Source organism: Thermobia domestica, chromosome 1 (assembly GCF_964235325.1).
Source record: "Thermobia domestica chromosome 1, izTheDome1.hap1.1, whole genome shotgun sequence".
Taxonomy (NCBI): Eukaryota; Metazoa; Arthropoda; class Insecta; order Zygentoma; family Lepismatidae; genus Thermobia; species Thermobia domestica.
The window spans coordinates 61,444,247-61,468,975 of NC_137454.1; the positions used below are offsets into that span (position 1 = coordinate 61,444,247).

The following is a 24,729-nucleotide window of genomic DNA, read 5'->3' on the forward strand; positions in this document are numbered from 1 at the left end:
CCAAAAAGCTTCTATCAACAAGGTCATTAGGCCATTGTACGCTTAAATAGGTTAGTTCTATTCGCAAAGAATAGAGATTATTTCACGTATACTCAGCTGGCATTGTTGGAGGAAACAATGGAAGATAACAGATGCCATCGAGCTCAAAAGTTTCAGTGCACCAAGTCTCCAAGTTTAGAACAAGTCACTTTCAAAAAAATCGCTGCCGGTGGAGCCAACGATAACAATCAGATTAGCTTAGGATGTTTCACACTCAAAACTACAGGCATATCATTTAAAATTTCTCCCCATCACAGAATACATAAAAGATTTCAATAACATATTGACAGTATTCCATCCGGACACAAAGATACATTGAGACTCTATTAGATTAGTTTATAAGCACACGTTGAACTTCGTCGACAGAAATATTTATTTTACATTTGATGATTAATTGTTCAAGGCTAAAGTCTTTCTATTGATCAAGGATGCGTCTCCTAACTTTTGCCTTCAAACGCCTCTACAGATATTAAATACAGACATTAGTTTGAGATCAGGTAACCACACTAGGGGAAATTTTCCTTAGTGATGAGAGTCTGTCTGGAAACTCTCTAAGAACGCCAGTGTATTCCTTGTGTTGTGAGCACGAGCTCTATAGTGTTGAAATTATTTGTAATTTTTGTCATGGTCAATAGCTGCTCCACGAACCTGGTAAATATAATCTCAACGTAGACAGAGTCAGAGCTGATTGCATACGTTAAAAACAAAATCGCTGTGCAGATATTACGCTCTAATGTTCATGTTGCTACATTTGGTGTAAATTTCCTTGCATACAGTGTTGCCAGATCGACTGATTTTGCAGGAGATCTGCTTTTTCTATGTTCTACTGATCTACTGCTAAAGAAAATGAAAAATGAACAATCTCCTGCTTCTTCCTTACTTCGAGAAGTTGAAGAAATATATTATTATTAATATTGAGTTTTCAATGTTTCCTCACATAAAAAGATGAAATTTCTCAGTTATAATACACAAAGCTCTGTAGAGCATATAGCTATAGAGCTTTACTGTATATAATATGAATCCAAAGAATACAACTGTACGTCACCTTCTATATGCATTATGGTTAGCGTTTTACAAGTAAGTGTTGTTTAGATTGGGACTTGGGTTGGAAGAGTGAGTTAGATCATTTCTCCACGATCGTCAGCAAGAAATCGTCTTACGCCACGATCACGTGTGAATGTACCATATAGCTACGTTATCGCTACATGCATGAAAAACATTTTCCCACTTCACTTTGCTCTTTCACTACGTTTTACTTCACATACGTGTGTATCAAATAATAATATAAATCGGGACTTTTCCCTTTCATTTGTTCAACGCAGTTCATCGGAAATGAATTCTGGACTGCTTGTTTTGACTACTGCCCCCTTAATAATAGCAAATTTTATTGCCTCCTCCCCGGATTTACATTCAAACGCCACCACTGTATGTGTCTACTGATTTCTCCTGTTTTTTATTTTCGAATCTCCTGCTTTTCCAACTGACTGGCCTGGCAACACTGCTTGCATATGGCCTCTTATGTCGTTGGAAAATACTCAATAGTGACTGAGCTAGGATGAAAGAAGCAATCACTAAATTTAAAAAGTCAGAATTATTACTTCTTGCGAGGAAGCAGGCAACGCAACGCCTTTTAATCGACTTTGTCAATTCTTAAGAGCACTCCATAAGATCATGTATTGATATCTCAGTGAGTTTCGTTAAAGGGTTCATATGAAGCAAAATCTTGTATCATCATTGCAACCAGTGCGTTTAACTATCTATCTACGTAGCCCCATAACTTTTAATTTGACGGTGCACCAATCTAGCATGCACACCATTTGGCTTTCAGCGGATACAGAAATGACATTATTTTTATTATGTAATACGGAAAGTTTCAGGCATAGTTATTTCTGATTGTTGATATAAGATACCCTAAATAATTCAAAGAACTGACTTATACTGTGAATTATTTAACACTAAAAAAGTGTTTGAAATATTAAGAGTTGAGTGAACTGATATTGCTCTGAAATTTCTCGAACACGTCTCGAAAGCGCAATGGCAAGTATCATATTTATTGTCTCGTCTCATCTCGAGGGCAGAAGGAAAGCCAGACGAATTAGACTACAGTACATATATTTGAGGGACTTGGAATTGCAAGGTTTACATAACGATATATTTCCATCACTAATGTTGCTACGAGATATAAGAAGAGACGAGACTTCAGTTTGTCTTGTCTCGTCTCGTGCAAAGCATGTCTTGTCTCGAAAAAGATACGTTCGTCTCGTCTCGAATGGTTCTGTCTCGACGAGACATGTCACGTCTCGTGGCAACACTAGAGCGGCTGAGGCTCACAAAAAGAGCTGTTATGCCAAGTGGTTAAATAGCACAACGCATAGCACGACTATAATCTCCCAACAACGACTGCTAGGTTTCGACTGAACCAGTAATAAATTATTATGAGAGGAATATTTGTCAATACCGTCGGTGCAGTCGAAAGGCAAGCCTTTCCCACTTATTCTGATTTTTTTTTCAGCACCTCTAGTACCACTTCAAGAAATAAGGAGACCTATGTGACTTTCCGATTTCAAAAATGACTTAGTTTCAAATAACATCGTAAAACAATTTAAAAAAAACGAAATTTCATTGTCAAAGCAGCATCCTTTCAAAACTCAGTATCGAAAAAGGCTGACACGTTTCTGTCTTTGTTCCGAACGAGAAGGACCATGAAACAACGGTTATTTACTGATAAAATTACCATTAAGAAAACTTGTACTTCTATAACAGGATTTTTTATACAGTACATAGATATCCCCACCAGCCCCCGGAATGAAATCTTCTGAAACACTGATCTCGATGAATGCTTTAACATTGTACTTGAATTTGGAGCACTATCATAAAATAACTAAACTTGAATCGATTGAAAAATGGAAATGAAAGCTGTTTGTAAGGATCATTAAAGAAATAACTTTAGGTATTTCCTGTTCTTTGTAGGATAGTCCTCATTTGAAATAATAAACGCTGGTATGCATTTCGAAGACAAATAATTTATTCCAAGATAATAAACTCTTTTTAAAAATTCAAAAACTGTTTGCATTTTCGAGACACGAGACAAGTAGTCTGTCTTGTCTCGTGTCTCACCTCAATGGGTTTTGTCTTGTCTCGTGACAACACTATTCATTATAATACGATTGTTTACTGAAGCTTACAGGGATTATCTTCTAAATGTCGCAGATTATGCTTTCCTCTTTTCGTAGCTTCAGGAACGGTATATTAACGGTCAAACGATAAATTGGAAATAAATGTCATAATGACGCATATTTTCTCCCTGCATTACGAGTACTAAGAATCCCACTTAACTATAGTGTTTTTAGTATATCTATATTTAGAAAGTACATCTGTGTCTTTCGTTAAACAATATTCCTCGAAAAGAGAATAAATTGAAAATTTCGAAGACACAGAATGATTAGCTCTATTCATTTCATATACGAGATTTTCTGGTTTTGAGTAAGGTAATTCTCTGATGAAGAGTAGATTTACTTCAAGTTAGAATTACTACCTAACTGACGAATGATTTATATTCCTAGGTAAAAGAAAATATCTGTCTTAAAATACATCTATTTACCATTGAGATCTCAATGTTATTTACCCAGATTTCTTTATTTTTTCTTTTTCTTTCTTTTTTTTTTAAGCGTATGAGAAACTTCCCATGACCATATCCACTATAAATTTGATAATTTCTTACCGCTTATATGTGCAAATAATACATAAATTAGCATTGACATTTGGTCAAAGATAACGAGAGCCCGTTTGTAAAAGAAATCACAAGAAGATTGGGAAACGGCACGCCACTTCCGCTCAGCTATCAGGCAACAACCACATTTTGCCTCTTACAAGGGCATTAATTTTAGTTTTAAAAAGTAATAATAGTGAGTTTAAACAAATATTACTAATGTTCTTCAACTCTAAAGAAATAAGACACTGGAAATAGTTATGCCTTACATGACAATCATATGTATTTAGGGAAAGAATTGGCTTATCACAGTGACAGATAAACCATTTTTTCACTAGCAGAATTTAGTATTTTAACTATCTGGGATATTCCATTTATGCATCAAATAGTATTAGAGGAACTGCGATAAATGTTATCGATAGCAGCGTTCCTCAAATCTTATCAAGTAGAGCCCATTTTTATCAGTCAGAATGTTCTACGGATTAGCCCACTTTTGTCTCTTTTACGTTATAAAATGTTCTAAACATTAACAGTAGTATTTATGTTTTAAAATTAGTATTAACCAACATTATCTTAATTTTATGTTCGTATTAATAAAAGCAAATGCATATTAGTCGTAGATCTTTGAAGACTGAAAGGGAAAGTCAAAGACGTGTATACACAATTTCCGAATTTCCTTTAAAATTCTCAACTACAGCGTTTAATAAGTAACCCACTTGAATTTTATTTATTTCGCTTGTTTGGACTAATATTCAATCTAAGAGATCATAGGGGCCTAAGGACAGACCACGAGGACCACAGCTTGAGAAGCACTTGTCTAGAACATACTATGCTGATGTTCCAAACGTCGCATTTTCCATTTTTCCTCAGGAAGGATCTAAAATTAAAGGCCAGGAAGACTTTTAACGCCAAGGACCATCGAACGTAGAGTATTTACATATCTTGTTCTATAAATCTCAGTGTCCCAAGTACGTATTTTGCAATGATTACTCTGGAATATTTTGCTTAATAAGTTGCTCAAGTGGTAGAGTATTGGCTTCGGATTCGGGAAGTCGTGGGTTCGATTCCCGCTGCCTGATTGGAGTTTTCCAGGGTTTCCCTCAATCCTACCAGGCAAATGCCGGGATGGTACCTACTAAAATAGACCTGGCCGATACCTTCCCAAATCCTTTCCATTATTGTTGTTATTATTAGATATCCAGTATAAAATGGCCTCTGAGCTGTATCTGGTGAATTTTAAATAAATAAATAATATTGAAAGTCAATGTAGCTGATAGGTTTCTCAAATCAAACTTTCTGACATTCAATCAGAAACCACACAGATCCATCAACTGAAAATTATGCCTATATACAATAGTATTACTGTGCTCAATATTGAGTTATCTACGTTTAGCTTCCACTGATCACAACTTTCATTTTTTTTAAGGTTTATAGAAAGCTTAATTTTCATTGTTGCACAATTTATTGTGGTTTATTATTATTATTATTATTATTATTATTATTATTATTATTATTATTATTATTATTATTATTATTATTATTATTATTATTATTATTATTTCTTTTTCTATATCTAAAAATTTAAGTGCCTGAAACCAAGTCAAGTATCGCGAGTGAAAGCAGGCGAGCTCCACTTTTATGAGAATGGAGAAATGAGGGCTATATTACATTATTAAATTTATACGATAAGTGTTCAACAATTATTGTTCCTGATATAGAAGAGGTTGAATAAAAATATTGTGCTTGTAATATACTGTATTATGCTCTAAAGCAGTGGTCCTCACCTAATTCTTATCGCGACCCTCTATTTAATCACATTCTCTTGCCAGCGACCCCTTATAATTTCTGGTTTGTAATAAGCTTGTGTGTGTGTGTGTGTGTGTATGTGTGTGTGTGTGTGTTTTTTTTTTTTTAATAATTATATCTATTGCAGAGATCTCATATGATACCCATTACAAATAGACTTATCGAATCCGATTCGTCATGGAGACCGTTTGAAAATTTTGACACTTCATAAGTCCCTTAAATTTGGGTCATATGATAAAAAAATAAAGTGATTTCTAATTTTGCTTTAAAAAACTTGGACAGCTGTTAAAAAAAATATTGAGCATTTTAAATGACTTGGTAATGTGCGTCACGAAGATTGAACAGGACAGGGCCGTACTAGTGAAATCGCACTATGGTCAGGTATCTCATTAGCTTTCAATTTTAATTGTATTTCAATATTCAGTTCTCAGTTTCATATCGTATCTCTTTCATTTAAATTGATTTTTAAATAACTCTGCACCTGTTGAAAATGTTTAGTAGACCTATTTTTTGTTGTTCTTAACAGTATGTATAAAAATAAAAAAAAAATAGTGTCTGTCAACAAAATTGAAAATAATATTTAAAAATATTTTCCAGTGTTAGATTCTAATTGTATTAAACTCTTCCGCTTATCTTCGCGACCCCCAGGTTGAGAAACCATGCTCTAAAGCTTTAGAAGTATGTGTGGCAAAGTACAGGATAATGCCATCTGCACTGGTTTTTCTCTGTTTTCCAAATAGGACGTGTGTCCGGATTGTGAAAATTGAAGTGCATGCCGTAATCCAATACTTCCAGATGAAAAGACATTAGCGAGAAAAGAGATCTGAATAAAGATGCGTATTTTAAAACAATTATTATTTCTTCGAAGAAATCAGATTTGTTTTAACAAAATTGTACATGACGTAAGTTGTAATGATGACTTCGTTTTCCAAAATTTCTCAAAATTGATTTTGAAAAAATGGACAATAAAAGCAAGTTATTATTTATATTGCTGCTTTTATGTTCTGTCTTCATATTGGAAATAATTATGTTCTAGGAATAATTTTAATAACTCAATTATTTCATTAATTTACAACTCTGAAACTTCTTACCTTGGTTCCAGCGCAACTCCATCATATAATGTGTATATATTCGAGAGAATATGTTTAACATTTCCCCTAAGAGCAACATTGGAAATTAAGAGATGTAAAGAGAAGAGATTCTTCAAAGATTCTGTATAACGTAAGCATATAAGGAATAGGTTGTTGTTTATCAGTATCCACATACATTGGAGTGGATATAAACAGAATTCAACAACCTTTCATAACCGTTGACATTTTTACAACCAAACTATATAAAGAAAAGGTTGGATCGTATGTCTCCTTTTCTGAATCCATTCATACAGCAATTTCTACAATTCTCTTGTATGAAAAAGTACGAGAGTGGAAAAGGTTCAAAAAGAAACTAACAATAAAGACGGAAAAGAAAGATATGAAAAGAATGCTACTCACCTTGCCGTGTTCTTTGTCGAAATCACAATCTTTACTTTCGCCGCTGCTATAACCGTTCGTTGTTGGACTAAACACGAGTTGAATATTGGTGCCCGTGGCTACGAAAGACTGCAAAAGAAAGGGAAAAAATTATATATATACACAGTACTATGATTTATAATCCTTAAAACACATCTTTAAAATCATAACTTCAATGTACTGCATGTGCTCAAAGAATTCTGTTCCGAAGCAATGAAAGTTTGGCTTGGTCAAAAATAAATACACATACGCATGTGAAAAAAGTATGCTCTATGCTCTGCAATTATAAGGATATCTTATTTGTGATATTTCAAACCAGGACATTTTGGTGGTAGGTTTACTTTCACTCTTTCAAAAATAGAAAGTACGTAACAAGCACAAGACTTTTTAATTTCATTTCTGTTGTTGTATCACTAATGAACTAAATGGGCCGAGGTGCTCAGTGGTAAAGCGTTCACCTCTGGTGCATGGGGTCCCTACTTCGATCCCAGCCCCGCGCTAAGTGAACTTTGTGCTGCACAAACACCGTGTGAAGGTTCTTTCGTTTCCTCCCCCTTTCTTCATTCCACCATTTCATTAATTTCTCATCATCACATTCTCCTTTAGCATAACTGTGGGACGTAAAACTGAAAGATTTCATTTCATTTACTAATGAACTACGGTAACTAACTATGGCCTATGGAACCCAGAGGTTCAATACCACGTTCACAAAAGCTCTCCATTGAGTTCTTGAGTTGAGTTGATTTTGAGTTTAACGTCTCTTTAAGCAGCGAGGCTATATCGATGTGGATCTACTGATTAACGTGGAATCCGAACCACATGAGCTCCCGCCGGGAATCGAACCCGGGTCTCCCACGCCAAAGGCGCGTACGCTAACCACTTAGCCACGGAGGAGCTCTGCCATTGAGTTCTGTTCGAAGTTTCTGAACAAGGGACTTTTTTTTTTTTTACAGGATGAGATTATTAGCCTCACGCCAAACCTCCAAGCTGGAGGACTACGACTACCCATTGTCATCTGTCGGCGACTGCTTATTCAGTATATTCGCAACTAACCTCTATATCTAGAGGCCTTCTCCTCGATCCGCAACCTGAGGACACGTCTTACTGTGGTGACAGGAACCCACATTACACGGATATCACTAATGATGGTTAGGAAAGTAACACTCACGTTAGATCAAAGAAATAAATACGAACTGTAGGGTATATGCCATAATGTAGAGTGCTCTACCAATATTCAAATATATTATGAATTAAAATTACACATGTAGTGTTAGTGTTAATGATATTTTACAATATTGCGATGAGGATAGCCCCCCCCCCCCCAAAGTTAAGAGATTGCCACGACCTTCAAACCGGGATGTTCCGGTTAAAACGGAACTGTGGTAACCTTACTACAATATTGTTTCGTCAATAATTTCAAAACAGGCTCATCAGTTGGAATAGGAGTTTTTAGTACTGTATAGCAGGTTTTTTTTTAACCCTTTCGACTGACGTACCAGTAATATTTTCTATACTTAAAATAGAGAATATTACATAGAGAGTATTAACGTACCAGTAATCAAAGTTATTCAGGAAAAATGATACAGTTTTTTTTAACCTGATAAAAGAGAGTGTTAGGAAACTTTCTAAGTTGGAACTTCGACTTGATCATATTTTACATTTCTTGTCTCAAGCAAGAGAATATTTTCGTACAAATCGTGCGTACCTTTCAAGAGAAGATGGAGTGCCACCAATGAGAAACCATGTTGTACAGAGAATTACTTACATTCTCTCTATATACAAGAAAATTACATTAAAATCGACTGTCCCATGACCAAGTTGCTCCCAAAACAATATGCAAAGTAATGTTGTACACCCATTTCTGCTGGTGATTTTCCATATTCGCAAGAGATGGATTTACACCAAAAATCTTAAGGATTAACCTAGATGCTAGTAAAATTTTATGATCAACATAATAGAAGCGTTCATTTAGTCAATCTATATATACACACTCACAATATTTCTGACTACTTAGTCTATAGCCACGCGTTACTCTAAGTAAAACAGGATGTTTCAATTAATCAAAAGTATGAAACAAGTTCAATGATGTATTTTGGTGCAGTTTTATGAGAGTGATCTCTAGTATTTTATGCTCTGCCTTTTCTTGTCAATATCAACGTGTTCTGTCCGAGCCAAAGTTCCAGCCTGCTTACCGAACTTAGTTAGGAGGTGCAACTAAGTGAGTAGATCAGGGACAGGGTTGTCAGTATCTTTTCCTTCTATAAAGCACTGGAAATTAGAAATGATTTTTATAGTTTTATTTCCCATGATTATGCCCTGTAGGCGAAAGAAGATGGATAATTAATGAAAGTGGATGATTATGGAAGAACTTGGTAGAATGATAATGTGGGAGAAAACAAGAACAATCCCGAGAAAATTCACGGGCACGATACTCTCAATCACAATCTCACATGGTCTTGGGTCGAAACAGGGACCTTCGTGCCAAAGATGAGTGCTCTTTCATTGAGGCACTGTGCCTCCCGAACTGTAAATTAGAAAATTGAACTCAATGGATTCAGAATAAAGATCATTACCTTTAATTTCCACCTCCAAATATTATAAACTAAAAGTTAATTTTGCATCATGAGAATCTTCATCCTCATATTCTAAACAAACTAAATTTCGTAGTTCTGCGGAGCTGATGATAAAATTAAACATTGATGTACAATATCCATCTCGATTCATTTCGGTGTGTCGTCTCTGCGTTTTATCTACATTAATCTTTGTCACAAGAATAGGAGCACCAGAAATTTTTCACCCCTTAATTTGGATGCCACTTTATGAAGTAAAACTGATACTGAAACATATAGCGAAAGGACAGGACACACTGTAGTTAATGGGATGTGATAATTATATTTTATGAGATTTAGTAATCAATTAAATAGTATTCGCAAATGCTGTTCATCTCGTCTCATAAATTTTGTAAAGATCTCGTCTCGTCTCAATTCTCAAAGAATTCGAATTTCGGAAAGCTTCTTTTCTTTTCATATTGACTCGTTTTGTAAAAATACGTATAAAATTTATACCCTCATTTATTATTATCCTATTATTATTTTATACAAAAGTTATTACAATCCCTCCCCATCACGAGAGCTCCAGGAAGAGTACAATATAACAACTTTTAAACCATATTTATAATATTGGAGCATATCTGTAATGACTTGCGTACCTTTAAATGTTGATAAATGCTCTTCATTATGATCGTACAATTATTTTGTTAATTTATTGTTTTACTCTATAAATCACGTAACACTATAGCAGTGCTTAAGATCTAAGATCTGAGAGAACTAATGTTGTGCATGAGATTCGAGAAAATTCTAGTCTTGTCTAGAAGTTAAAAACATACTTCTAATCTCGTGAGCAGATCTAAGGGAAACAAAAGCAGTTTGTAACGAAGTTCCTATCATGCCTTGCATTTCTCAAAGAAAACATCGTCCAACACTAGCACTCGAAACTGAACGTAAGACGAAAGAACTTCAAAGTTATCTTAGTCCTGTTGGTGTAAGTAACTTGAATAACAGAAGAAAACAGACCTATATGTTAGATCAAAATGTCGAAGTAACTCGTGAAACACCATATACAGAAATGTGATAATCATAAAACTAAAAGAAATTACGAAGTTATTTTAAGTTCTTCTTACGATATTTTCTTAAAGTCTAATATCTTAGTAGAGCTATAACACTACAACTTCATAAAGTCATTTTCTATAAGAATTTCAAGAACGGAAATAATTTCTGTAGATTCTACTTGACCGGACATGATAACAATTTTTCCTCACAGGAAGTTAGTTAGATAAGAACACCGGCATTTTCAAGTTCCTTCCTTCCTTAAAACTATAATTAATTACGAGCCAAACGACTTCTTTCAGCTAACTGGACTTTCTATTTTAATCGTATCTTCATACCGACAGGAAAATATGGTAGGATGAGGCTCCGAATCACCACTTGTTTGTTGTGTGTAAGGGAAAATTATTTTATTTAAATTTTATGTCCACACACAAATCACAAACTGGACGTTTGCAATTAAAACCATAACCACCAAATTGATTAGAATGATGACAAACTTTGCCAGACATTGTAGACTCTTATGATATACAACATTACCAAAGCTTCCATTCTCCCTTGATACTAAATTCAACAGACATATTCCCTTCAAAAGAGCAATACCTGCTTACAAGTTGTTTTTAGCAAAACTCCTTTGTACGAGGGTAGGTCAATAACTAACTGCAATATTTTTCTATTTTTAATCAGGTTGGTTGTACGGCATTGTGTGCTCACCAAACGCTAGGTGTCACCGTTGGCTTTGCCTATGATAGATTGCAGCGTTATCATATCAGTCTAATCTGCTTTGTGCTGTTGCGAAGTAAAGATGGTTGCGCCACTCTCTGTATTCTTTAAAGAAGAACAGCGTTGTCTTTTTTTTTTTCTTTTTTTTTTTTTTTTTTTTTTTATCTGAAGATGTATCCGGAATGGAAATTCATAGACTTTTAGCACAATACGGGGACAAGTGTTGCCACAGCGAAGTGTTTAGCAGTGGATTGAAAAAGTTCAATGAAATGGATTGAAGGATGAGGAAAGAACAGGGCGTCCAGCTATAGCAACAACTGGTGACATTATTGAACGAATCCGTACCTTGATTCTGAATAGCAGGCGCGTGACTGTCGATGAAATGGCAACCCATATGCAGATTAGTCATGGTTCTGCATATGACATCATGCATAACAAGTTTACAGTCTATACGACATGGGTTCCGAACCATATCGTATAGATGAAGAGCATAAGTGAATCCGTGTGAGAATCTGTCAGCACCCACTGGATGTTAACAAATGTGAAGCATTTCTCAGGCAAATCATCACTGGAGATGAAACGTAGATTCATCAGGGAAAGTAATGCTCATAGTGTTTTAGGACCCACAAGGGCCAATCCTGGGACATTACCTGGAAAACGGGTCAACAATAAACAGTAAAAGGTACCGTGATATGTGGTAAGAAAGTTGAAGCCTACAATTCGTAATATACGCAGAGGTCAATTGTCGGAAGGGGTTCTTGTGTTCCATGACTATGCACATTACCACCGCCAGCACCGCTCAAGCTCTTCAGACGCTGCGTTTCGAGGTGTTGGAGGATCCTGTATACATTCACGATCTCGCCTTGTTGAATTACCATTTGTTTGGTTCACTTAAATATTCTCTTAGAGGTCGTCGATTCAGCTCCGATCAATAAGTGAAGGAAGCGGTGCATTCGTGGCTTGCTGCACAACCAAAACCTTTATTACAAAGGGTATCGGAAAGCTTGTGCAACGGTGAACGAGGTGCATTGAAAAGTAGGGTGTGGTAGTAAATAATAAAAATTGATTGCAGATACTTATTGAATTACCCTCGTACATTTACTCTGTTTGTATGTCCGTTCGTCCAACTGTTCAGGAAACAAAAATCTGAAGAACTACTTGATGGCTCATCATCAATTAGAGCCAGGATGTAGAAAGTCAAAAGTTAGGACTCGTTGATGGGGTTCTATTGCAACCGGAATAACTATTCCTTGTTTTTAAATTGATCACGATAGAGCAGAAACGGTAATAGGCCTATATGGAGAGAAGCTGTTTCCTGTAGTGGATTAAGCGTCCAACAATTCGCTTCATCTCCAATCTTAACTCTTTACTAAAACCGGAAGTGATAGAAAACCATTACAACTTCCGGTTCAATATTGATCTACATAGAGGGAAACCGATAGGAGAGCGAGTTGTCTCTTAGAATCGATTTAGCGTTCTAAGAATACTAGTTACTTTTTTCTGTCTTAACTTTATATTCAAACAGGAAGTGGCTGAAATCAATCACTTCCGGTTTTAACGTTGATCACCATAATATAGTATATAAATGGCAATTGCTAGTGAGATGCGGTTTTCTGTAATCAATTAAGCGAGAATATATATCCCATCTCTACTAAAACCGAGAGTAGTAAAAATCTGCAATATCTATGCTACCACTTCCGGTGCCAATGTTAATTGAGAAAATGTCACGTCATACAAACTAAACTCCTTCATATGGGGCACCTGACCTTCCTACTTGTTTGTTACTTAATGGATTTCTAGGTATAGCCTAGCCTTTAAGGTCAATTTAACCTGGAATTAATAACAAATTACAACAATGGGAACGGAAGGAGAAGGAAATCGGCCAAGGTTTAGATTTAAAAGCACTATTCCAGGATACGCCAAGCAGAACTGAGGAAAATCCTTGGAAAATCTTTTGTTAGAGGGCCCGCTGCCGGATTCGAATCGAAATAGTATATCTCTCATCATGCAGACGCTTAACCATAGAGAAAAATACAAGCGATGATACATTTTTTTTTTAAGTTTTAAATACTTTAAATAGTTTGGTAAAAATATATAGCCTTTAGTACCCTCTTTCACGCAGAGTAAAAATAATATTGCTAGGCGCCGAAAAATGTGCAAGTCCTAAATTTTCGACCTTCTGCATTTTAAAACTTTCTTGCATCTAAATTACTTTTATGACCTGTCATTTAGGACTAGTACAGTTAGATTAGTTTTTAGGACTTCTGCACTTTAGAACTAATGCATGGAAGGTTCAACACAGTCCAAGTCTTGTTCAGTTTAGGACCTGTGCCGGGCCTCAAATAATAATAATGATAAAGTTTTTCTACGACTTTCTTTCTTGTGTGAAAATCTATTTTTCTACAGCTGTATGTTAGATTAGATCATTTTATTAAGCTTATACAATTCTATTCTAGATATAAATACTGGTATGCACCTATTAGTTGTCAGATGTTAATATAGTTCTTAATAGTTAAACGTATACTAGATAAGTAGCCGGGACTGGTGAGTTCTTTTCGCTTTCCAGTTCTCATGGAGGCGACATAGTGTGGTGCGAAATGGTTTACATATTGTCAGGTTTGATCATCTATGGTCAACTCATAAACAACGACAGATTCAAGCCCCGATTATGGTTATGAGCGTATATCCTGTGTTTTGTATAACGAAAACCCAAAACGAGATAAGCACATGTTTATTATTAATCTTTAAGAGATAACTCAATTTACTGCATACAAAAAAAAAAAAAAAAAAAAAAAAAACAACTAAATTTCAATAGAAAAAAGGAGAGAAACTTACGATTTCTGTGTGGCCTTCTCGGCAGCCATTTTGAAACCTTACTTGTCGTTCTTCTTGTGGCCTGTCTCTGTAACCCGTGTACCGAACCTGGAAAGAAACATTTTTAGTTGTTAATACAAGTAGAACTTTATTAAACTATATCGCGGAGTCGTAATACTGCAAGTACAAAAATGTCTAGTTGAATTGCAGTCTTATATTCTAAGCGTGCAGTTTTTTGCGAACTTCAAATACCTTTGGAACCGAGAATTGTTATGCGTACGTAATAAAAATTCACTGCCATTTTAACCTTGAAATCCATCCCCAACAATTTGCAAATTTTAATTATATAGTCTATATATATATTTTAATTATATATTTTATATACTGTATATATATATAAAATTTTGAAATTCCTTTTAAGTATAATATAATATAAAGTTTTATTATATTGCAATAAGATTATCGGTAAAGTGTTAAGCGTTTTCTACGTGTTGTAAAATAAGGCATGCACATAGAAATTTTTGGTGCAAGGTTTGGGGGCGTACAATACTACAAGACATCTCGTCTATATAGTTTTAAACCGGTACATTTCTGCATAAAAAAAAAAAAAAATTAACAGTAGGTAATTTTAAAATACTTCCTCCTAAAATAACAGATGAAGTGTAATATCGATCTCTGCTATATCAATCAATTCATGCTATATCAATCTCTGTTAAACAAGTATAGTTTTATTAAGAAAGGTTACAAATGTATATTGAATTATGAAGTTTTGGGGGGTCCACACCCGGTGGACCCCCATGGGTGCACTGCCGATAATAATACCATATTAATTAATTAATTAATGTTTTCTATGGACATACATATCAAATTACTTATAGGGTCATAAATCTAGTAAATACTTTTTAAATATAAATTCCTTTTATTATAACTGTTTTTATTTATTTAAAAATGTTGTAAAATAACTTTTCAGGCAATTAAGAATACACTATTAGCTACAAGTGGTAGAGTGTAAACAGAAAAATATCGGTACACTATTAAATGTTTTCCACCGGGAATTGAACCCGATACCATGCAGACCAATGGCACATGCGCGATCTATAGGACCAGCGAGGTAGGATCATCTTAACATAAGGTTTCTGTGTCTAAACTGGCTTTTTCAGCTGTATTTGATGTTTGTTAATACAGAAGTTTGATTTGTTATGCACACTCTGTTGACATTCAATTAATTGCTCTTTCTCTTAAAATTATGAATATATCTGTTTTTAGAAATTAATACAAGTGCTTTTGTGAAATCACATGGTTAATTTACGTGTCATGGATTTCAATTCACGAAAGCAGCATAGAATTTTCCGTGCTAATTCAGAATTATAATATGTAGTAATTGGGAACCTATCTGAATGAAGAGTAACAAACGTCAATTAAAAAAAAAAAAAAGATGAATTGGTGTTTGCAGTAGTGTTTGGTCCACGTCTTGTAAAGATAATATATAATTGATAGCTAAATTCAACAAAAATGCTATATGATAAATACGGTGGGTTTTATTAACATATGTGCGAATCCAAATTCTGCAAGATTTACTAAGATAAATTATAGTGTTTATTATTATTATTACCGTATATTATTTGCCCGTTTATAATATTTGTCAGCTAATAGATTTTAAAGCACAACTTACTATGTTCCCCTCCATCCCCTCCCTCTCTACTCATTTCAATTTGACACCGTTGATGAGTCCATAGTCAAAGTATAATCTAAATGAATATCTTAACTATTAAATGGAGATTTAAAATTCAATTTATTGACGTTTGCCCTTGGAGATTTTGTTATTTGCTTACATTTAATTAATTGTTGAGTTGAGTTGATTTTGAGTTTAACGTTCCGTTCAGCAGTCAGGCTATATGAGACGTGGACCTACTAATTAACGTGGAATCCGAACGACATGAGCTCCTGCCGGGAATCTAACCCACGTCTCCCACGCCAAAGGCGCGTACGCTAACCGCTTAACCACCAATGAGCGCTACATTTAATTAATGTTCTGCTTCTAATAATAAGATATGTCTACCTTGTTTTATCAAATTTATGCTTTTAAAATTACGAGCAATTACTAGATACCCTGATACGATTGATGTTTTGAGCTAAATTCAAAAGTTTTGATTTATTTAAATCTTGAACATAACGCTTTCTCGTAGCTAAATAAGAACATTTTTGCTTTTTCTTTCTTTCTTTCTTTTCCTTCTTTTTTTTTTTTTTTAATAAACTCAGATGTGGATCTACGAGCCCTGTGATTTTTCGCCTTAGTGGGCTGGCTTTGAATTGTGTCCAGGGGCGTACTCACGGGAGGGGGGGGGGAGTTCCACCGGGTGCTGACCCTCCCCCAAACTTCCAAACTTAACATACATTTGTACACTTTCTTAATAAAACTATACTTGTTTAACAGAAAAAATGATTGACGTAGCATGAACATTTAATTTTACATTTCATCTGTACTATTTCTCTTATAAAAATAACAGTCTAGCTCTCTCTATTTTTTTTCTGAAAATATAGGTGGAACTATTTAGCAATTACTTATCGGGTACAGAATAATACCCGTTCAATACTACATAGACGTAGTGGCTTGCAGTATTGGATGCCCCCTCCCCCAACAAAAATAATTCTGGGTGCATGCCTGATCGTGTCTTTTCTCCGTTCTTTGAATAGATTTAAACACAATCTGTTGACTAATATTAAATGGATACAGTACAGTGGTATATATTTTCGTTTTATCCAGATAAACATTCTATTGGAATTATGTTTTAAATTGGTAATTAAAATAATTTTTCTTTTATTATCTATGTCCTAGGATATGAACAATTCCAGATGGCTAATGTCGCTGGAAGTGTTAATAGTAAAGGAAAGGGTGATCCAAGGAAAGGAAGGAAGGAAGTCAAAGCCTATAAGTATGTAAAGTGTGCTATCGCCTACAGCACCTTTATCAAACTTTTTTCATATGGGAACAATTTTTATTAGTGAGGATTTCTATGAAACTAAGGATCACCCTATTCGTGTCCCCTTCGAAAGCAAATTTATTATTTTCTTATTATATAGTTTTGAAGATATACTAATGTATCAGTATACTTACGTTTTTAAAATTGTATTGACTGAAATTCTTGTAATTTTACACTGGTACTGGCTGAACTGTCCGTTTGTCGCAAGAGAAGAATACCTTTATGCAATTATTCTTTGTGAAAAATTTAAACCCCTTCTCGTCTCTTCTCCTTAGAATACATATTTCAATTACTGTGATAAAAAAATAAATAAAACAGTCCGATCCAAGTGTTAACTATGTTCAAACTTTCATTGTAAACAGTTAAAAGGTTTCCTCGTATTGGCCATTTTATGAATACAAGATAGCAAGTTATTTTAGAAATCTTCCCCTCAGCCATACTTCCCTTAGAGGCGGAATTTTTGGAAACGGGAGCACATGGTCACACATTTTTAATGAGAAGTTTATATGCCCGAGTTTTATCTTCCTAAGATGACAAGCTCGTGAGATACTCTTATTTTTGACATACATTTTAAAACTTCATTCCGCCCTTAGGATAAGCATTTTAATCAAAGTAACACGACAAAAACCCAGTCTAAGCCAAGTGCTATGTTCAAAAATTCATTTCAAACTGTTGACCCGTTTTCACATGATGTTCAGACAGACAATCTCGGGTTCACTAGTTTCTCCATGATAAACAAATCGATTTAAATGTTGGAGAAAAAAAAAAAACAGGCCTATATGGAGAAAAAACTCCTTCATGTCTATGTGGTTAGCGTACGCATCTTTGGCGCAAGAGCATATGTGGTTCGGATCCCACGTTAAGCTATAGGTTCACATCTCATATAGCCTCGTTGCTTAAAGGGACGCTAAACCCCAACAACAAATATAATTATATGAATTTCCATTCTTTTCTCTTAAAACTGGAATTTTCTAAAACCCGGGGAGACGTGTCTGCTTATTTTTAGTGAGAAGTTTAAATACCGAGTTTCAACTTCCTAACTTGTGAGGGTCTTGAGATACTCTATTTTTGGCATAAATTTTGGACCCCCCCCCCTTCTCAACCACTTGCGACATACATTTTAATAAATTTTACATGATAAAAATCCAATTCAAGGTAGGTACTAACTGTGTTCAAAAATTAATTTCAAGCGGTTCAGTTGTTTTTCCGTTATGACGTAATAAACGTCTTTTTAATTTTTAAAAATATATACACAGATTATTACATGTATATTGTATACATATACAACAGTTTGAGAAACCCTGATATATGCATTGCGGTTATTTTACCCAACTTCAGCAATAAAGTAAGTTGACTTATTATAATTGTGATAAACAATTCAAGGGAAATGATTGGAAACAGAGCTTGTACCTTTTTGTACCACCCATCGAATTGGTTTAACTCTGATATTGCAACGCACCTCTCCAAGTCATAATAGGTAGACGACCATGAAGTATGGTTTCGTTTCAAAAGTAGGCCTTCAGCGGCACTTTCACGCTGATTCACATCATTGGGTTTTCCATAACCACAACACAACATATAGAATATAAGAAACAAAAATTCTTATATATGTATATAAAAAGAACGGTTAGTCGCACACGTCACTTCAGCTTCTACATATGTATGCGTTATCTATTCCAGGAAGGAAATGCGGTAAACGTCAAATTTCCGGGAGTGAGCTAAGACAAAAATGTTTGCCTGCTGAAAAGTTACGAACAGTTTTTCAAAGAAGTTTCGCCCACACGCACCGCGTTCTCTGAAGACAAGACAAGCTCTCGCCTCCGAAGAACGCTCGCATGCTCATCAACGAGCTACAAGAATCTTCCTTGTCTTTTTTCTGTAACCTTCAGGCGTTCATTTTTCTTTCTTTTTTTTCTTTTCCTTCGGCAACTCTAATTGTTGTTAGCAGCACTATAACATTAATCTTTTATTTCTTTTTTTTTTCCGTTTCTTTTCTCCTTTTGACAGTTGGTATTGCAAACTAAAGGAGCAAACCTTAGTTTAGTTATAATACCAACGAGCTAAATGATGTTTACGCTGCCTACTCACTTTTACAATAAATAAACCTAAAGGTCGTCAAAATCAATGGCGGAGAAAGGTAGTTTTACAAGGGGTGGGCAAAATAAACTCAGTGCAAGATACAGATAAATATATAGAGCCTATCTGTACATGCAGGGTGCGGAATCATCAGAGTCGAAGTAAGGGAGACAGGAGTGTAAAAATAAATCTTCGCATTGATATGCTTCGACATAGAGATTTCATAGTTAAACATACACAATTATTAAACTATGTTGAATTAGGAGTATTGTAAACCACTACATCCTTTATACTGTATCTGGTGTCACTTTGGTGACCTCCAGCAATTTATTAGTGGGGGACTTTATTTCAAACTTCTTACTTCAGTTCAAATTTTACTACAGTACAACCCCTCAAATCCGAACTAATTGGGGCTGAAGCCTGTTCGGAAAAATGAAATGAAATCTTTAAGTTTAAACGTCCCACGATTATGCCGGTTAGGCTAAAGGAGACGGATATAATGAGAGATGAGTGAAATGGTGGAATGAAGAAAGTGGGAGGAAACGGGAGAGCCCCGAGAAAACCCACGAGCACGGTGTTTGTCCACCACAAAGTCCACACGGCGCGAGCTGGGATCGAACCAGGGACCCCAAGCACCGGAGGTGAAGCCTGTTCGGATTACCCGGGAAATAATATTACGTACTTATTTCGTCACTGAATTGGCGGTAAAACAACGACTGAGGTTAGACAGGGTGACCCAGTGGTCGAAAGGGCAGTGACCTTGACTGGCGGGTGTACACTCATGTCCAAAATGATTGTCGCATATCTATAACTGTCTTCTTGTAAGAGTATAATTAGATAATGATTTAGAATAAGCATTAAGTCTAAAAATGTTAAAACCTTAAAAAAAAAAACTAAATTTGTGTGATTAAATGTTTTTTTATTTTTTTATTTTCCAGCTATAGTTATTTTTTTCTCCTGAGAAAGTGTTCGGATTTGCCGGGTTTTCGGATTTCTGGGTGTTCGGATTTGCCGGGTTTTCGGATTTCCGGGGTTCAGATTTGAGGGGTTGTACTGTATTTTTTTCTGGGAACCGCGGTGACTCAGTGATAGAGCGCTCATCTCTGATATGTGCTCTTGGTTGAATCCCAACTTTTACCATGCAAACTTTGTGATGGATAAACATAATGTGCGTGGGCTTTCTTGGGGTTCTCCTAGGGATGCGCACGAGACAAGATTTGTGGCTGTCTCGTCTCGAAAATGTGTTGTAAAAGTGATGTCTCGACTCGAAAAATGTATATTTTACTATTGGAAGAGCCGTGTCTCGACTCGAATTTTGTCAGAAAAATCCTGTCTCGACTCGTCTCGTGCGTGCGCATCCCTACCGTTCTCCTGTTTTCTCCCACTTTCTTCTCCCATTCCATTCTTTTCCTTTATCATTATCACCGTCTCCCTTAGCGTTGGTGCATAATCGAGGGACGTTAAAGTGAAAAATTCATTTATTATTCCTTGGAAAACCAAAATGTCTAGGACATCATGATTTTAAATATTTCTCTATTCTCCTCCTTTAATGAGGGAAAGTAACTGCAATTTTCCGCTGAATTTAGATGTTGATTTGCTTTCCGGTAGGGCCAAATTTTTCTCTGATCTTTAAGATGATCAATGTGGTTTTAAATTAAAAGTGTATATTGTGTAAAACACCGTCCTAATTCTCCCTCAGAACCGAGGAAAGCTTATTCTGGAAACACATTAGTCATAAACAGATGACAAGCAGTCTGTTTTCTCCCCCAAAATTGCAGAGTTGAAAGGAATGATACTAAAATTCCTGTGCGTAATTTTCTAGCAAGCTCAAAATTTTACCGAATAAACTGATCAATGTTTTTGATGTGTTTGTGTTTTTCATTTTTGCGCAGGTTATCGACTAAAGTCCCAACGCCATAATGGGTTTAAGGACGTACGTACAATTTTACATCATGAGTCAAAGGGAACCATATCAATAACACAAAATATTTCAATAAGTAGAAAATACCATCTGCACTGAGTACTATTTAAGTACTTGCTATATAGTATTTGGTTTTATATTTCGAAGGAGATAGACCCATAAAGTACTCGAATATCCTCACGTTTAACTTTAAAACTAGTCGTCATAAGTACCCCGTATTTAGTCACAATATAGGATAATGCCTTGACTACAATGTTCTTATTTTCTGGAACAATACTTAACATATTAATAGAATGCATTTCTTACTATTTTCTCTGTGCTAAAAGATACATCGATTTGTATAATGTTTCATATGAAACATAAAAATGATATGACTACCTGGTTCATGTTAGCTGGCTTTAATTCAAATTACAAACGTGTTATGATTTCGCCAACTAACTACACATTTGGCTTCATCAGACATAGTAGGCCTATTACGTTATTTCTAATATAAGAATACATTAAAATACGTATTGGGCAAATTACCTATTAAATTGGGATACGTACTAAAATGCATCAAATCGATTATCTTCTCACAATATTTCTTCAACGCGTTTGATACAATACAGCTTACAAATCTCTGTTCCTAAAGGTCCCTGGTTCGATCCCAGGCTATGTGAATTTGTGGTGGACAGCATCGTATCCATGGGTTTTTCCAGGGTTCTCCAGTTTCCTCCGCCATTCTGATATCACCAATTATTTCATAATCATTCGTCACATCTAGCCTGAGAGGCATAATCGTGGGATGTTAAATATTCATTTTTCATTTCGTTTGCAATTCCTATTTAATCAAGATACATTATTATGAAATGCAAATTTAAGTGTTATATTCAGATATAGTTGTAATTGATAACTTTGAAAGGACAATCTTCCTTTACTTTACGTAATTATACGGGAGTGTGTCCAAATGGTCAGATAATATTGCTCCATGTTAGACTACCAACGGGAGCACATAATTTTCTGACGATCTAGATCAGAGATAAATAAATGAAACTTGGATATACAAATAGATCATACATATAGCGTCTGGTACGTAGCACAGCGAGACGTTAAACTTTATATTGAAATAATCCACCACCTCTGTATGGTGACGACAAAATTATTTTGCTACATGTTCCACTCAGAAAAAACAACAACAAAAACTATTAGGATTAAAATAATAGCCCTAGATAGAAGTTCAAAAAAGAAAAAAAAAAAAAAAAAAGACTTCATCATATATCGGAATAAGAACTTACTAATTTTTTGGCTAATGTAGCATTTATTGATAATGTTTATTTTCAAATATAAAGATCACTTGACAAACGTTGAAGGGATTTATCTTAGAATCTAGCACTACCTAGTTTTGAGATGCGGAAAGTCAAGTGCTCTGACGGTGACACATTGCGTTTTTTTTTTTTTTTTTTAAGAAGTATTGTTTAATTTCAGCATTTGTTTGGGAAAGAAAATGAAGAAGAAGTCTCTGATATAAATACAATTTCACAGGTTTCTGTAGTAATCCCTGTTTGCCCCAACTTCTGGATACCCAAGGACCTTTAGTTAATAGTTTATATTTCAGATCACATTTCGCCATTATTTTAAGAGATAAATGCATGCATATTTTAAACTTCTTGGTCACAGAAATTCGAAGCCTACGTTTGATCTTAGTTTGAAGTTCCTAGCACACTGGCTGCTGTAAATGGACATTGATCATAGTATCTGGAGATGGCATGGTGCTAGCAGTTGCAGGTAATCAGACAATAGATAATTGTAGTTGTGTATTTATTATAGTGTATGTACAATGTTTATTTATACTGAATAAAGGGACATTTTATATTTTCTCTATTGTCTCTAGTTTGTCACTGGCACTTCATATGAAACCCTGTGTTAGATACGAAGGTGTAAAGTTTTGCATAATTTCCTATTTGAATCATTAAATATAACAATCATTACAAAAAAATGTTCGAGTAATTCATGTACCTGTATTGTAGGCTAGAATACTTAGTCTGTTACCACGGGGGTCGAAAATACCTTTAAATTTTAGAATTGTTGGTATTTAATAACTACTTAATGTGTAAATGTTTGGAAGTTTCAATTCGAACAATAAAAGAAGAAAGATGTAGAGTGGTTATTAAAAATCTAATGTTAAGAGGTTTCTAATTACAAGCTAAACATTCAGTCTATGCCTATAAGAGATTCAGAGATAGAGAAACACGGAATTGGCTGCGAATCAGATGAATCTGTAAAGCATTTACTTCGCTAGGTGAAAATATCTTCAGTGTCTTTAGAATTAAACTATCTTAAAGAACAAATTGAAGATAATGACGCTCTGTCATGGCTTTGATTGAGAATTTTGTGAGTTTACATTTTCACTATTACCTGGATAACACACTTAAACAATACATTTTGAATTATAATAATTAGATAACAGGGTGCAATAAAATTAATTCAGATGAAAACGTGACACTAGTGAATTGCCAAATACACTGAGATGAGGTGAACATGAAATGATCCGAAACCATTTCCCCGAAATTTTGTTTACACAGAATAATATGGCATTTCACATCTCTCTAACAAGTTTTCTTCCTTCACATTTCTTATTCTCAAAAACAATTCTCCCCATTTTATTTTATTTTATTTATTTATATTTTTCTTTTACCACCGTCTTGCATTGAACTGTGTCTTCCATTCAAATAGCGATGCGCACGAGACAAGATTTGAGGCTGTCTCATCTCGAAGATGTGCTGTAAAAAGTAATGTCTCGACTCGAATTTTGTCAGGAAAATTCTGTTTCGTCTCGTCTCGTGCGCATACCTGCTTTCGAAATACTTTAAATTAATTAACACAGCTGAACGTTTCGAATAAATACATTTCGGCTCAATCAAAAGTAGAGCAGGATATAACCGACATCGCATATTGGTTTGTTAAATTTGTAATACAGCTCTGTGTATGTAGTAAATAAACGGTATATAAAATAAGGTTACGCCTACTTGTATAGAACCATGGAAGTTATTTTTAAAAAATAATAAAACAAAACAAAAAAAAACTCACCTCGCTCTCTCGACTGAGTCTCCGAAATAATTCGTCAGATTCGAACTTGGATTTCTGATCGGGCACCACACGCGGCATTTTAAAAATGAACCGGGGTTTCGGCTGTTCGTAAAGACCGATCGAGTCGAACGGCAACATCGTGGATAACCCTGTGGGATCGTTCATCTCGGCAGCGAACTCTGCCACAAACTGGTTCATGCTTTCGGCTGGCCAGATTTGTTGCTCCGCCCACCGTGACGTCATACCCTCAGGCACCACTCACTTCCAACAGTGGAATTATATTGTTGCAGGATCCAATGAAACAAAGATACTTCACTGCGCAGACACTAGGATGATTTTAGGGGAGGAAAAGGGGACAGGCTGTTTAATAAATGGAAAGGGACATTTTTATTCCAAAATTCCCATTCCAGGCATCTTCCAAAAGAACAAACATGATAGATATATATGTACAACATGTATTTCCTTCCCATCCCCTCGTTCAGCA

General features: G+C 35.1%; 1 protein-coding gene across 2 annotated transcripts in view; it reads right to left on the bottom strand.

The window, feature by feature from the left end:
* Bgb (core-binding factor subunit big brother) overlaps positions 1-24,503 on the bottom strand; it is a 111,499-nt gene extending 86,996 nt beyond the window's left edge. For both annotated transcript variants that reach the window (XM_081757647.1, XM_081757641.1), the window contains exons 1-3: positions 24,246-24,503; positions 14,223-14,309; positions 7,045-7,152 (exon numbers count right to left, since the gene is read on the bottom strand). In XM_081757647.1, the coding sequence (XP_081613773.1) occupies positions 7,045-7,152; positions 14,223-14,309; positions 24,246-24,488 (438 nt within the window). In that variant the 5' untranslated portion in view covers positions 24,489-24,503. The remainder of the gene's footprint in view (positions 1-7,044; positions 7,153-14,222; positions 14,310-24,245) is intronic.
* Between the last annotated feature and the right edge of the window lie 226 nt (positions 24,504-24,729).